General features: G+C 59.2%; 1 protein-coding gene across 1 annotated transcript in view; it reads right to left on the bottom strand.

The window, feature by feature from the left end:
• PLXND1 (plexin D1) overlaps nucleotides 1-12,076 on the bottom strand; it is a 53,026-nt gene that overhangs the window by 24,720 nt on the left and 16,230 nt on the right. The window contains exons 2-8 of the mRNA XM_082345696.1: nucleotides 10,019-10,195; nucleotides 6,947-7,078; nucleotides 6,552-6,652; nucleotides 6,334-6,463; nucleotides 4,817-4,994; nucleotides 4,551-4,659; nucleotides 4,023-4,125 (exon numbers count right to left, since the gene is read on the bottom strand). Of these exons, the coding sequence (XP_082201822.1) occupies nucleotides 4,023-4,125; nucleotides 4,551-4,659; nucleotides 4,817-4,994; nucleotides 6,334-6,463; nucleotides 6,552-6,652; nucleotides 6,947-7,078; nucleotides 10,019-10,195 (930 nt within the window). The remainder of the gene's footprint in view (nucleotides 1-4,022; nucleotides 4,126-4,550; nucleotides 4,660-4,816; nucleotides 4,995-6,333; nucleotides 6,464-6,551; nucleotides 6,653-6,946; nucleotides 7,079-10,018; nucleotides 10,196-12,076) is intronic.

Raw genomic sequence — 12,076 nt, 5'->3', positions numbered from 1 at the left:
CCCTCCCCATTGCCTGGGCGAGTCACAGGCCTCTGGGTGGAGGTGCCAGCTCCGGGGAAGTCCTGCGGAGGGCCTGGACATCCGCATTCCGTCCGCGGAGCCACAGAGGCGACCTCAAAAAAGGAAGGAAGTTAGGGAAGGGGGAGGGAGGTATGAACCCGAGGTTCAGAGAGGAGGGGAGCTACCTGAGGGCAGAGGGCAGAGTTGCCCTTTGAATTCCCATCTGTCTGACTCTCGGGCCAGAGACTGAGGCCTGAAACTGAGGGCCAGGGACCAGGGGTCTTTACTCCTTATTGTTAATCAGACAGGGAGCTCCTTCAGGGGACCCTCAGGGGCCCAGCATAAAACCAGAGCTCGAGGGATGCCAAAGCCATATTTACTATCATTGACCATGGTCATAAGTGACCATGGTAGTGACAGCAGTAGCGGCCAGCTGACAAAGCCCTCCCTGTGCACCTGGATACTTTGGAGCACTTTGCACAGTATTAATTCAACAAATCCTTCTCCCAACAACCCTATGAGGAAGGTACCATCATTACACCCATTTTACAGACTAGGATATTGAGGCACAGAGAAACAAAGTGGTTTGCCCAAGCACAGCGGGCTCTAGTTGTCCAGAATGTTTGCTGACCTCCAGGCCAGAAACCTCGCCCAGACTGGTGAGTTTCCCTGAGAGTCGACCACAGGGGCCTTGGCCAAAGAGGCAACATGGCTGGGCCCAGGTGGGGCCTCCTCCTCCTCAGCTGACCACGCTGTGGGGCTGGGAGGTAGCAGCTGGTGTCCACTCGCTGTGTGACCCACAAGTCTGTCTCTCTCTGAGCTGCTGTCCTGTGCCATCCATGTGTAAACCCCCTGGAGTTTCCGGGAATGGAACCCACATGTTTCTAATCGGGTTTCACAGCCGCTGCCAGCCCGCTTCACAGCTGGCTGGGGGCCCTGCGGCTCTGTCCTCCCAGCTCCCCCCCACCTGAGGGTAGGTGGCCAACGGCGGGGGCTGGAGGGGTGAGGGCTTGGGAAGGGGGAGCTTCCACAAGAGTGCCCCCAGAGGAAATGACGCAGGACCATCCCTGAGGGCCCCTACTCCCCTTGATCCTTATAACCCACGGCCACCTGGATGCTTGTACCCATTCTACAGAGTGGGAGCAAGGCTGAGAGTGCGGGCGCATCTTTGCCCTCTTTCAGCACCTCCCCCAGGGTTGGCTAATCCTCCTTGGGGACAGCTGGCACATCTGCTGCCAGCTTCCAGCCCCCCACCATCTGCCTCCAAGTCTGCCTTGGCCATTGGGGAATTTCCTCAACCCCCAGGCCTGTGGTTTGGGAGGGCTGACCCTACTTCCTAGCCCCAGGGATGGGCGGGTACCCAGGCCCGTCCTGGACTCAGCAATTGGTATGGGGAGTGAACGTGACCCAGTTCCCCTGGAACTTCCGCAGAACCAACGAGAAAGTCTCCTGGGGCTGCTGGGGGATCAGGAGCCTGCCCGGGGCTGCTGAGGCCATCTTGCTGCCAAGAGGGGAGGGCCTGCCTGAGAGTGGAGGCCACTCAAGAGGGGTGGGGAGGCCCTGCTGACACTGTTGGAGCCCCTGGATCCAGCTGTGCCTGAAGGGATGCCGCCCCTCGGACTCTGTACTCACACAAGCCACATGATTCTGTTGGGGCTGAGGCCAGTTTGAGCGAGGGCTTCCCTGCTCGCAAAGGATTGGGGCCTCTCTGTCTCATCCCAAGCAGAGCCGTCAATGCCGCAGAAAGAGGCCGAGCGGCTTCTCCCCTTTGCCAGAGCGTAGCTGCAGGCTCAGGAAACCACGGCCGACTGACCGAACTCTGGGCAGAGCTGAGAAGGCGGGAGACCAGGAGTTGGGGGAACAGATGCCAGGGCAGCAATGCCAGGAGCCACAGAAAGCCCAGATTGTGAGCCCAGTGTGTGCCATTTCACAGGGGGCCTCACCTGTCTCCACACTGGAGTTCACAGACTCCCCCAAGGTCTTTCTAAGCTCAAGAGTTGAGAGGTGGGGTCCCAATCCAGCGGAGCACTGGGTGGCCCTGGGACCCTGAACCCACCTGACCTGTTCCTTCCCTGCCCTTCTGCACCGCTCCCAGCCCCTGTAAACTTCCCCCGTATTCCCACCAAACTACCCTCTCCACCGGCTCCTAACCACCTTCATGGAGGCGTCTACCCAGGCTCCCCACCAAGAGACCCTCCCCTTCCATCTGCCCAAACCCTCCTTGCTTCTGGCCGAAAGTCACACCGCCTTGGGGTGGCCACACCCTCCTTGGACAACTGAAAGTGGAGGATGCGGCGCCTTCCTGAGTCTCCTCCCCTCCGCCTGGCATTCTGCACTCCCCGGTTTCCTTCCTCTGGGGCCCACGAGGGAACGGGAAGTGAGAGAAGACTCAGCCCCTAGCACCTGCCTTCCCAGAGACACCTCTCTGGCTTGGCCCAAGCTCTACCGCCTCCTCCCAGCTCCTGAGGGGTCCGGGAGGATGTGCAGACCCCGCTGCCTGCCGCCCGATCAGAGGCATGGCGCCTCCACGGCTAACTGGCACTTAATTAAACGCCAAATTAAGCATCGGTTCAGAAGCTCCTGCAGGCCCAGCGTGGGAGCTGCCTCTTTTCCCACTGGATTGCCATAATCCTCTAAGACAGGCCCCCTCTGCACCCCGCTCAACCCTGACCTGCAGAGCCGCAGACCTGGGAGAGAGTGGTTCACGGGGGCACTGCCACAGATACACCTCCAGGCTGGTGAGCTCCTGTGCATCTGTTAGGACCCGGCAGAAGGTTCCCCTCCCAGAGAAGTCCTCCCTGTCCCACCCAGCAGAGTGGCCACCTACTGTGTGTCAAGTATGAAGTTGGTACCTTACAGACAGGTGTAACTCCAGATGCCCGCCCCAGCCTTTGAAATAGGCTCCATTTTACAGACGGGGAAATAGGAACAGAGAGGTCTGGCAGCTTGCCCGGGATCACACAGCCACAACTCACACCTCAGGTTCTGGGTTCACAACGGGGAGGGCAGAACTGTGTCTAACCTGGCGCTTTCCCAGTGCCTAGGACACACCCAGGCATACAACAGGTGCTCAATAAGTGAAGTGTTGAGGCTGGGTCCTCCTCGCCCCAGTATCCTAGGGTAGAGCACAGGAGGCAGGCTGCCGGCATGAATGCTTCACAATGACATTCATCAAGTCTCTACTGTATACACAGTCCAGGGCTGGGGCCGGAAGGAGATGTCGGCCCCAAACGAGAGCAGGAGTCCTGGCTGGCCTAGACTGGAGTCCCAGCGCCCACTGCAGAGGCTTGGAGCCTCCCCTGGGATTTGGCCACACAGCCTCTACCGGGCCTCTCTCCCAGCACTGGAAACCCCACGTTACTGCATCACTGCTCTGAGTTTAAGCATTGCTCCTGCTGGACACCTCTTCCTCAAAGCAGTTCTGAGGCTCAGGCAGGAGGGGCTGAGACCACAGGATTCCAGGCTCAGGCCATGAAGTCCCTCCTCAGCATTGCTCGCTGGCACCTGCCATGGGCAGACTAGGCTTTGGGGATTCCTGACGAGGTTCTCTGAGCCCAGAGCCAAGAGGCTGGGGCTTCAGTTGCTCTGGGGGCTGGTACTCTCTAGGGTTGCTGAAAATGTTGAAGGTAAAATTGAAAACTATCACAATGTGCAGAAAGGGGCCTCCTCCTGCAGCTGGAAGCGTCAACTGGCTCAGGCTTTTCTGGGGGTCAGCCGAGCTAAAAGTGAAAAACATGGCCAGGCTTTCACCCCAAAATGCCATTTTGAAGAACTGGTCTCCAGGGAATAATCAAGGCCGTGCACAGCGCCCTGGACGTATCAGAACGCAAAAAAGAAACAGGAAGGATCGGCATGTCCAACAAGAGGGGATTGGTTAAACGCACTGTGAGGTGATGAGCCCGGCACAGCTGTTAAATCTGGAGCGAAGGAAGAAAATTTAACGATACGGAAATGTTCTCAACATACTAAATGGGAAAAAATGGACCACTGGAGGCAGAGGGCACCCCTTGGGCCTGGCTTACCGTGGGATTTGGTGACGCCTCACACCGAGACTGGTTGGAAACACAGGAGTGCTGCTGGGTGCACCAGAAACAGGGCCACTGTGCCGACAGGCAGCTGGTGCAGCTGGAAGACAAGGGGGGCCCTCAGCTACCCGGCTCCCAACCCCCGTGCCCAGGAACTGGGACCCAGGGGTGCAGATCCCAGCACAGGGAAAGGTCTTTCTCAACATCAGAGCTGCCGAGAGGGGCTGGGCACTCTGTTAGGTAGTGAGCTTCCTGCTGCAAGAGGTATGCAAGGAGGAAATAGGCAAGCAGGGCCTTTAGGAGACTAAGTTAATTAAGTGTAATCAAAGCACTTCTCTCGGCCTCTACTAGCCTGGGTGCTCACAGATGAGGGGCACTGGGTGACGAGTTTGTTGCACAAACGTGCTGGCGAGTGAACAACCAAGAGTCCTGTCTGCCTCTGGGACACCATCATTTCTCTTCCCCAGGCTTCCCCAGGAGCAGAACCTCCTCCCGCCACCTGGAAGCAGCCCCCGCCCCACTCACGCTGTGTGGGGATACACCTGCCCAACGCGGCCGCAGTCGTAGATGGTGAAACTGGCCCTGACGATGTTCTGCCCGTTGACCCTCACTGCCATCTCGACGGTCACATGGTCTGAAACAGAGCAGGGGATCCAGGGAGAGAAGAACAAGGGAGCAGGGGGTCTCCACCGACGTCAGAGGCTGTGATATCAGGACCCCCATGCCTGAGATTCCACCACCTGAGAGCCCCCATCTGGCTGTCCCCACAGCCCAGGCAGTGAAGTGCTTACCTCGGTGGGGTGGGAAGGGCGGGAACTGGTTCCTCGGCAGGAGGTTGCAGTAGGCGATCTGGTGGCCAAAGGCAGGGCCCGGGACCCGAGCCACAGTGTGGATGTCGTTTCCATAGTCACAGGCCATCTCCATGCCGCTGAGGCTGGGCAGGCTCCCTGAGATCTGCAGGATCATACCCTGGAGGCCAGGGCCCTTAGCTGGGGGGGTGGGGAACGGGGGGTGGGGGTGGAGGAAGGCCACTCCCCACGACGCCCCACCCCCGCCCTGTAACCCTGGGAGAAGAGGTGGTGGGTGGTCAGGCCTCCACGCCAGAGGGCTGCAGCCTACATGGGCCTCAGTTTCCCCATTTGCAAAATGAAACTGACCATATTACAGTAGCCAGAGGCGCTGCATGATGCGGCCCCCGTGACCTCAGACTCCATCCTCTGATACTCTCTCAAATCATGAGTCTTGCTCCCACCTCAGGGCCTTTGCACTGGCGGTTCCCTCTGCCCAGATACTCACCCTGGCTTCCTATCTCTGCTCAGATGTCGTCTTTGCAGTGAGCCCCCCACCTCGATCTGGTCTAAAATGTCAACACTCCCCCACAACCTACTCGCTCTCCACCCCGTTCTCTGCTCTGCTTTCTTTTTCTCTATAGTACTTATCACCATCTTGGCATTTTATCTTGCTTCGTCTCTCTCCCTTATGAGCGTGTCAACCCCTCAAGGGCCAGGCGTTTGTCTATCTTGCTCACCGCTGTGTCCCCAAGTCTAGGCCTGCACGTGGCACACAGCCAGTTTGCTTGACCAGATGACGTGTGTGCAGGACTGTGATATGCAATGATGGGGAGGAGGGCGCCGAGGAGCCCCAGGACCTGTCTGGGCCATCAGAGCCATCATCTCCCCCAGGTGATAGAGGAAGATGCCGGCCTCAGAGAAGTCACTGAGGGCAGAGCTGGGTGGGACCCAAGCCTGTCTGTCCCTCAGCCCCTGCCAGGGCCTGGAACATCCCTGCCCAGAGGCTGCCTGCTACAGGTAAGCAGCAGGCTGCGGCAGCTCTAGGCCCTCCTGGACACGGGTGAGGGGGTAGCTACTTGCCCCCATGCTGCAGATTCATCTGTTTCCCAGCTCAAGAAACAGCAGTCTGGCACTTGGTGGCCTCCCCCCACCCCGTACTGGGGCCAGAAAAAGGCAGGATGTGAGATGGGGGTGCTGGCTCTCCTCCCATCTTCCAACTTGCCCCCCCTTTTCTGGGACTCTGGAGCCCACCCACTTGAATTCAAACCCCAGCTTTGCCACTCCCTCACTGTATGACCTTGAACAAGTCACTTTACCGCTCTGGCCTCAGTTTCCTCATCTGTAAAATGGGGATGTTAAGACCATCCGGTCGTTATTGTTCTCGTCATCTGCCTCCAGGTCCCTGGGGTGCTATGCGCAGGAGTCTCCACCTCTCAGGGTTTGGGTGCCAGGTGAAGGGCTGCTCTCCACCCGTACTTCTGAGCCCAGAGCTGGGTCCTGGCTCCCCAGAGACTCACCGGGTACTCCTGGTGCACATCGATCTCGGCCGGCAGGACGGTCATGGCGGGACAGCGGCCGGGGCCCTCGCTGGCACTGGTCCAGAAACGCGGCTGGCTGGAGTTGGCGCAGTCCTGCTGCAGGGTGCACCTGGGGCGGCACGGCACAGGTCAGGACGCAGGGGGGCTCCCCCACCCCGACGGCCTCCCTGGCCCAGCCCCCGTCTCAGGGGTCTCACCGCGTCTCCAGGGCACACCAGCCGCAGTAGGCGTCGGCCGCACCCACGCAGTCCCCGCAGGTGGTGTGCACAGCACACGCGGCGACTTTCACCCTGGCCATCTAGAGGCAGAGGCGGGGGCCCAGATCAGAGGGGCTGCCGGCCCCTCCCAGGGGAGTCAGCACGGCGAGGCCCGTGAGAGGCTGGGGAAACTGAGGCTCGATGCCGTAACGGGGGAAACACAGGGAACAAGGCTTCCCTGCAGAGGTGATGCCTGCGCTGCGAGGTGCGGATGAGCAGGCCGGGGGGTGAGGGCGGAGGCGCTCCCAGCAGGAGCAGCAGCACGTGCAAAGGCAAGGCAAGCAAGAGAGCTCAGCTCGTCCTGGGACCTCGTCACACGGAGGCTCGGGCCTTACCTGGTGGGACGTCATCAGATAGAGGTAACCGGGGTCTGCGGGGTCAAACTGCATGACGTGGTGCACAGGCTCCCCGTAGGCCACCGTCACCACCTTCCTGCTCACCACCTGCATGCTCTCGTTCAGGTTGATCTGGGGCGGGGGGGAGCCGTCAGGGGATGGTGCGCCAGGAGGGTGCCCCGGCAGGGGGAGGCCGAGTGTGGGGGACCTGCCTTGGGGGTAGGGGCTGACCCGGGCTTGGAGTCTCCGCCTCTGCCCCTCTCTCGGGCCCTTCCAGGACTGGCAGAGGGTCACTCTACACTTTTGCCTCTGTTGTGCCCCCACCAGGGCCTCCCTCGCTGCCCTTCACGGGCACATCCAACCCTGTGAATAGGTTCGGGCTTCACAGTTTACAAAACATTCTCTGGGAGGCCATTGGGCATCATGCCAAGGAGCAGGGACTTGGGTTTGAATCCTGGCCTTGACATTTACAAGCTGCACAAAGTACAAGTTGTCCAGGTCACTTCCCCTCTCTGAGCTAATGGGGCTGACGACGATACCTGCCCCGCGTGACCATGAAGTGTGCTAAAGAAGATGTGGGCGAAGCGCTGCTAGGGCCAGGCCCGGGAGAAGCTGCACAGCCACCCGTCTCATCCCTCCCCTCTCACGCCCATCTCACAGATGAGGAAACTGAGGCCCAGAGAAACCAAGGGACTTGGCAAGAGTCCTAAAATGAAGATGCCTCAGGGTCGCGATGCAAGCCTAGGCCTGTCTGACCCCAGAGACCAAGGCTGGGGCTGGGGTGTGGGGTCCAATGTCCAGGCAGGAGAAGGACCAGGACTAGCTAGGGCCTGGAAGCTTCTCTGGCTGAGGGCCCCTCTGCATGTCCCCCAGAGAACTGACAATGCCGATCAGAGACCCATCAAACTGCTCTCTTCCGGCTGGTCTCACAATCCCAACATGCTGCCCTGTCAAGGTCCTGCCAAGCCCTGAGCTGGGGTCAGGGGTCTAGATGCCTCCCTGGGGCCTCCTACCACCCAGCCCTCCTCGGTGGGCTCCAAAACCTTTAATGGCTCCTCCTGCTTACGGCATCAACTTGTTCTGGCGTTCAAGGCCCTGACGATCCATCTCAGCTTACTCCACCAGCCTCATCCCCACCCACTAAACCCGACTCAACATCCCAGCCTCTGAGCCTTTTCCCATGCTGTGCTCCCTTCTGGAACACTTCCCTCTCGCCCTTGGACCAAGATTTGTCCTCCCAAGGTCTCCAACAAAAAGGAGGGCTTCCCAGATGCCCTCCACACACCCAGTTGGAATTACTCTCTCCCCAGGTTCCCACAGGCTGTCCCTGCCCTTGCAACATCCCTTGTCCCAAGTGGCCTCTTGGCAGAGTCTGTCCCGGGCAGCTTGGCCCCATTCCTACCCCCAGGCATCCAGCAGACATGTTTCTACTCCTTCAACAGTCTACTGATGGGACTTCCCTGGTGGCGCAGTGGTTAAGAATGTGCCTGCCAATGCAGGGGACACGGGTTCGAGCCCTGGTCCGGGAAGATCCCACGTGCCGCGGAGCAACTAAGCCCGTGAGCCACAACAACTGAGCCCGCGCTCCGCAACAAGAGAAGCCACCGCAATGAGAAGCCCGCGCATCGCAACGAAGAGTAGCCCCCGCTCGCCACAACTAGAGAAAGCCCGCGCGCAGCAACAAAGACCCAATGCAGCCAAAAAAACCCAAAAAAAACAAAACAGTCTATTGAGCACCTAGTGTGCTCTGGGGCCTGGGCTGGGTGCTACGATCTAAGCCCCAAGCTGGACAAGACTGGGCGGGAGATGACCCAGCACGGCGCAGGGTGGAGGGTGAAGAGGTCCAGGTTGAGGGGTGGGGCGGCTCTGTGCTGACTGGACCTGAATTCAATCCCGGTTCTCGCTGTGTGACTTTGGGGCAGTTGTTTCCCCTCTCAGAGCCTCAGCGTCCTCATCTGTGAAATGGGGATCAAGGCTCTGCCTCCCATGAAGGGATGTGAGAATTAAACAAGATGATGCCCGTGACATGCCTGTTGAGGCTGGGTAGGCAGTGGTGCCTAATAACTGCAGCTTCGTGGGTGGGGGTGGGGGAGAGTCCTGGACAGATGGGGAAATTGAGGCTCAGAGTGAGAAGTAACCACCCCAGGTCACACAGCTGGGAGGGGAGGAGCGAGGATCCCCATCCGAGTACCTGACCCCAAAACACAAGCCCCACTGTCTGCGGACCCTCAACGGAAGCTTTGAAGGTTGAGGAGGACCCCTGTCCCCTCCCTGCTCCCACGCCCGGCATCTCCCCCAGAGATGTCAGTGGGCCCGCTAGGGTCCGGGGCCAGGTGGGCTGGGACACCGACCCCCACTGCTCACCCCCAGCCTGTGGCGTCTGCCCGGGGAACTGAGGGAATTGGATTATCTTATCGGATCTGAATCAATTAGGCCAGGGCCTGGTGCCAGTTGGAGGCATGCCAGGTGGCTGACATTCCGGACAGGCAGGGTGTGGTAGGTGCCTGGGGGGCAGGTGCACGCCCTCACCTGGAGGCCGCTAAGTGGGGAAACCAGATTCCTCTCACCCCTTCCCAGCTCCAGGCAACTCAGGGCCAGGCATCATTACCTCCAGAAACCAGTCACTTTGGTTTTGGGCTGGGGCATCTGCAGAGGGCGGCCAACGGAGTGGAGGAGGAAACGGGAGGGAGAGTCCCCACTTGCCAGGCTGTGGCCTCCCCCCGCCCCTTCAAAGCCCTACAACGGTCTCAAGAGGCCGAAAGTGCAGCCCTTAACAGATGGGGAAACTGAAGCCGGGTGAGAGAAAGTTCATTGCCCAAGGTCAAACAGTCTGCAAGTGGCAGAGCCCAGAGACTTGAACTCAGATCCACCCGATTTCAAAACCCCCGTCCTGGAGCCCTGAGAGAAGGGCCCCCTCTCAGCCCCGGATCCCTCCTCTGCACGACGGGCACTTACTGCTGTGAGCAAGAGTGGAAGAAACAGACGTGGAAGATGCCGCCTTATAACCCGTGGGCCCCTCCCCCCAACCCCTGCCCTCTACCCCCCCGGGGACCCCCCCAGGCCCAGCCCTACCTTCAGCAGCCGGCCACTGACTGTGCCCAGGAAGACCACCGTGTAGTTGCCCACACTGGCCACGGCCACGGAGGAGAGGCCCGGGGCTCGGAACACGGGCGAGGCCTTCAGGGGCTGCAGGATGGACAGGGGGTGCTGCAGGTGGGCGGCCCCGCAGTCCAGCTGTTCCGGCTGCAGCTGGAAGAGAGACTCATGTCAGACCTCGGCTCCGGAACCTTCTCCAGCTCCCTGCCCACACAGCCGGCTGTGGTCTCCGGCCTCAGCAACAGTGCTTTTAAAGTCCTGCTCCGGTTCTGTATGCCCAGCGCTGGGCTCAGGCCCCAACATAAGCAGGACCCCGTCTCTGAGCCCAGGTCGACCCCTGCCCTTGGCTTCAGTCACGGAGCTGCCCCAAGGAGATGGGTACGTTCCAGGCATGCAGGAGCTGGACAGGAGGAGTCATGTGAGGAAGGCAAGAAGGCCCAGCGAGGCCAGCCTCTGCCCCAGCTTACCTGCCGACACCCAAGAGGTGTCCCTCCTGTCCCGGCGAGGTCTCCACAGCAATCATGGGGCTTCCTCCCCCCAGGCCCCTGCTCTGACCCCAGCAAGCCCCTCCCAAATTCCCAGCAGTTCACCAGACCCAGGTTGAGGGCTCCCCAAACTGAGGCCCCTCTCTCCTTTCCCAACACACATCCCTTCATCTGCCCACATTACAGATGGGCAAACCGAGGCCAGGTGTGTCCAAGTGCACAATCCTGCCATCCACATCAGCCCCACCTCACAGGAGCGGGAAAACCGCGCTGGCATCCCCAGTCCCCGCCATTCCCTGGACTTGCGCCCACCTTTTCCACCTTTCTCTGAGTTTTGTTGGTTCTTTCAAAGGTTTCTTCTGCAATCTCCACAGAAGTACTACACAGGCCTCCAGGAAGTGCCTTTCAGAAGACAACTGTGCAAATCCACAAGGATGCAGACACAAGGGTGTTTTAGAAGAGCGGGGGTTGGGAGACACAACCTCAGTGTCCACGAGGATTGAGCACATCATCCAGGAGAGCCACCCCAGCCCTGGGAGACACCACAAATCTGCACTGATTATGAAGAAAGATATCTGGCTGAGAAAAGTCCCAGGACGTCATGGGGCCTTTTTGGTAAAACTGGCACATAAACATTAAAGTAACAGTCACGACAGCAAACGTAATACAGGCCACGTTTACTGGGAACTGACCCTGTACCGGGCCTGTGCATCAACTCCCTGAATCCTGGCAGCCCTCTGAGGTCCCATGTCACAGATGGGGAAACTGAGGCTCAGAGGGGATGCGGCCTGCTCCAGGTCACCAGCTGCAATATCATGCCACCAGGACTGAAGCGGCCAGCAGAACTGGCTTTAGGGCACGGCTTTAGAGAGAGGTTTTTTTCCCCTTATCTGTGCTTTTTGCAAGCCAAAGCCACTGATGATGTGCCCACATGGGTTTTGTACAAAATCTCAACTAGTTTTCAAAAGCAAACCATAAATACCAGGTCCTTCATTCTTGGGAAAATAAACAGAACTGAGCCCTGAGCCCAGCGATGGGGTGGGGCTGCGGAGTGCCCTGGGCCACAACTCATGACCGGGTGGCCTTCCACAGGATGGCCAGGAGCGACCGGAGCAAGTCGCTTCACTCCTCTGAGCCTCAGTTTACTCAACTATAAAATGGGTGCATCTCCAGCACCTCCCTCATAGGCACTCGGATACGACAGTTCATTGTAAAGCGCTGGCACGGAGCGTGGCTCACAGTAAATGCTCCAGGAGTGTCAACTGATACTATCGCTGTTTCAGATATGACAGTCACTGAAATTATTATTATAAAGTGGAATTTGGGGGCAAATCATGCCTACCTCAAAAACTTTCTAACCTGGACCACCTGGGACCACCTTAAGGCAGCCATCCTCTCACCGAGGAGGCTCTTCCAGGCCCCTCTTCTCTGGGCCAACTCTTGCCCTCAACATTTCCCCCTGAACACAGCTGCCAAGTGAGCCCTCTAAAGGTACAAAGGTCTCGGGCTTCCCTGGTGGCGCAGTGGTTGAGAGTCTGTCTGCCAATGC

This window comes from Balaenoptera borealis (genome assembly GCF_965194805.1).
Source record: "Balaenoptera borealis genome assembly, chromosome: 12".
NCBI lineage: Eukaryota > Metazoa > Chordata > Mammalia > Artiodactyla > Balaenopteridae > Balaenoptera > Balaenoptera borealis.
The sequence above is the reverse complement of the archived record's forward strand: the minus strand, read 5'-3'. Positions and strand labels throughout refer to the sequence as shown.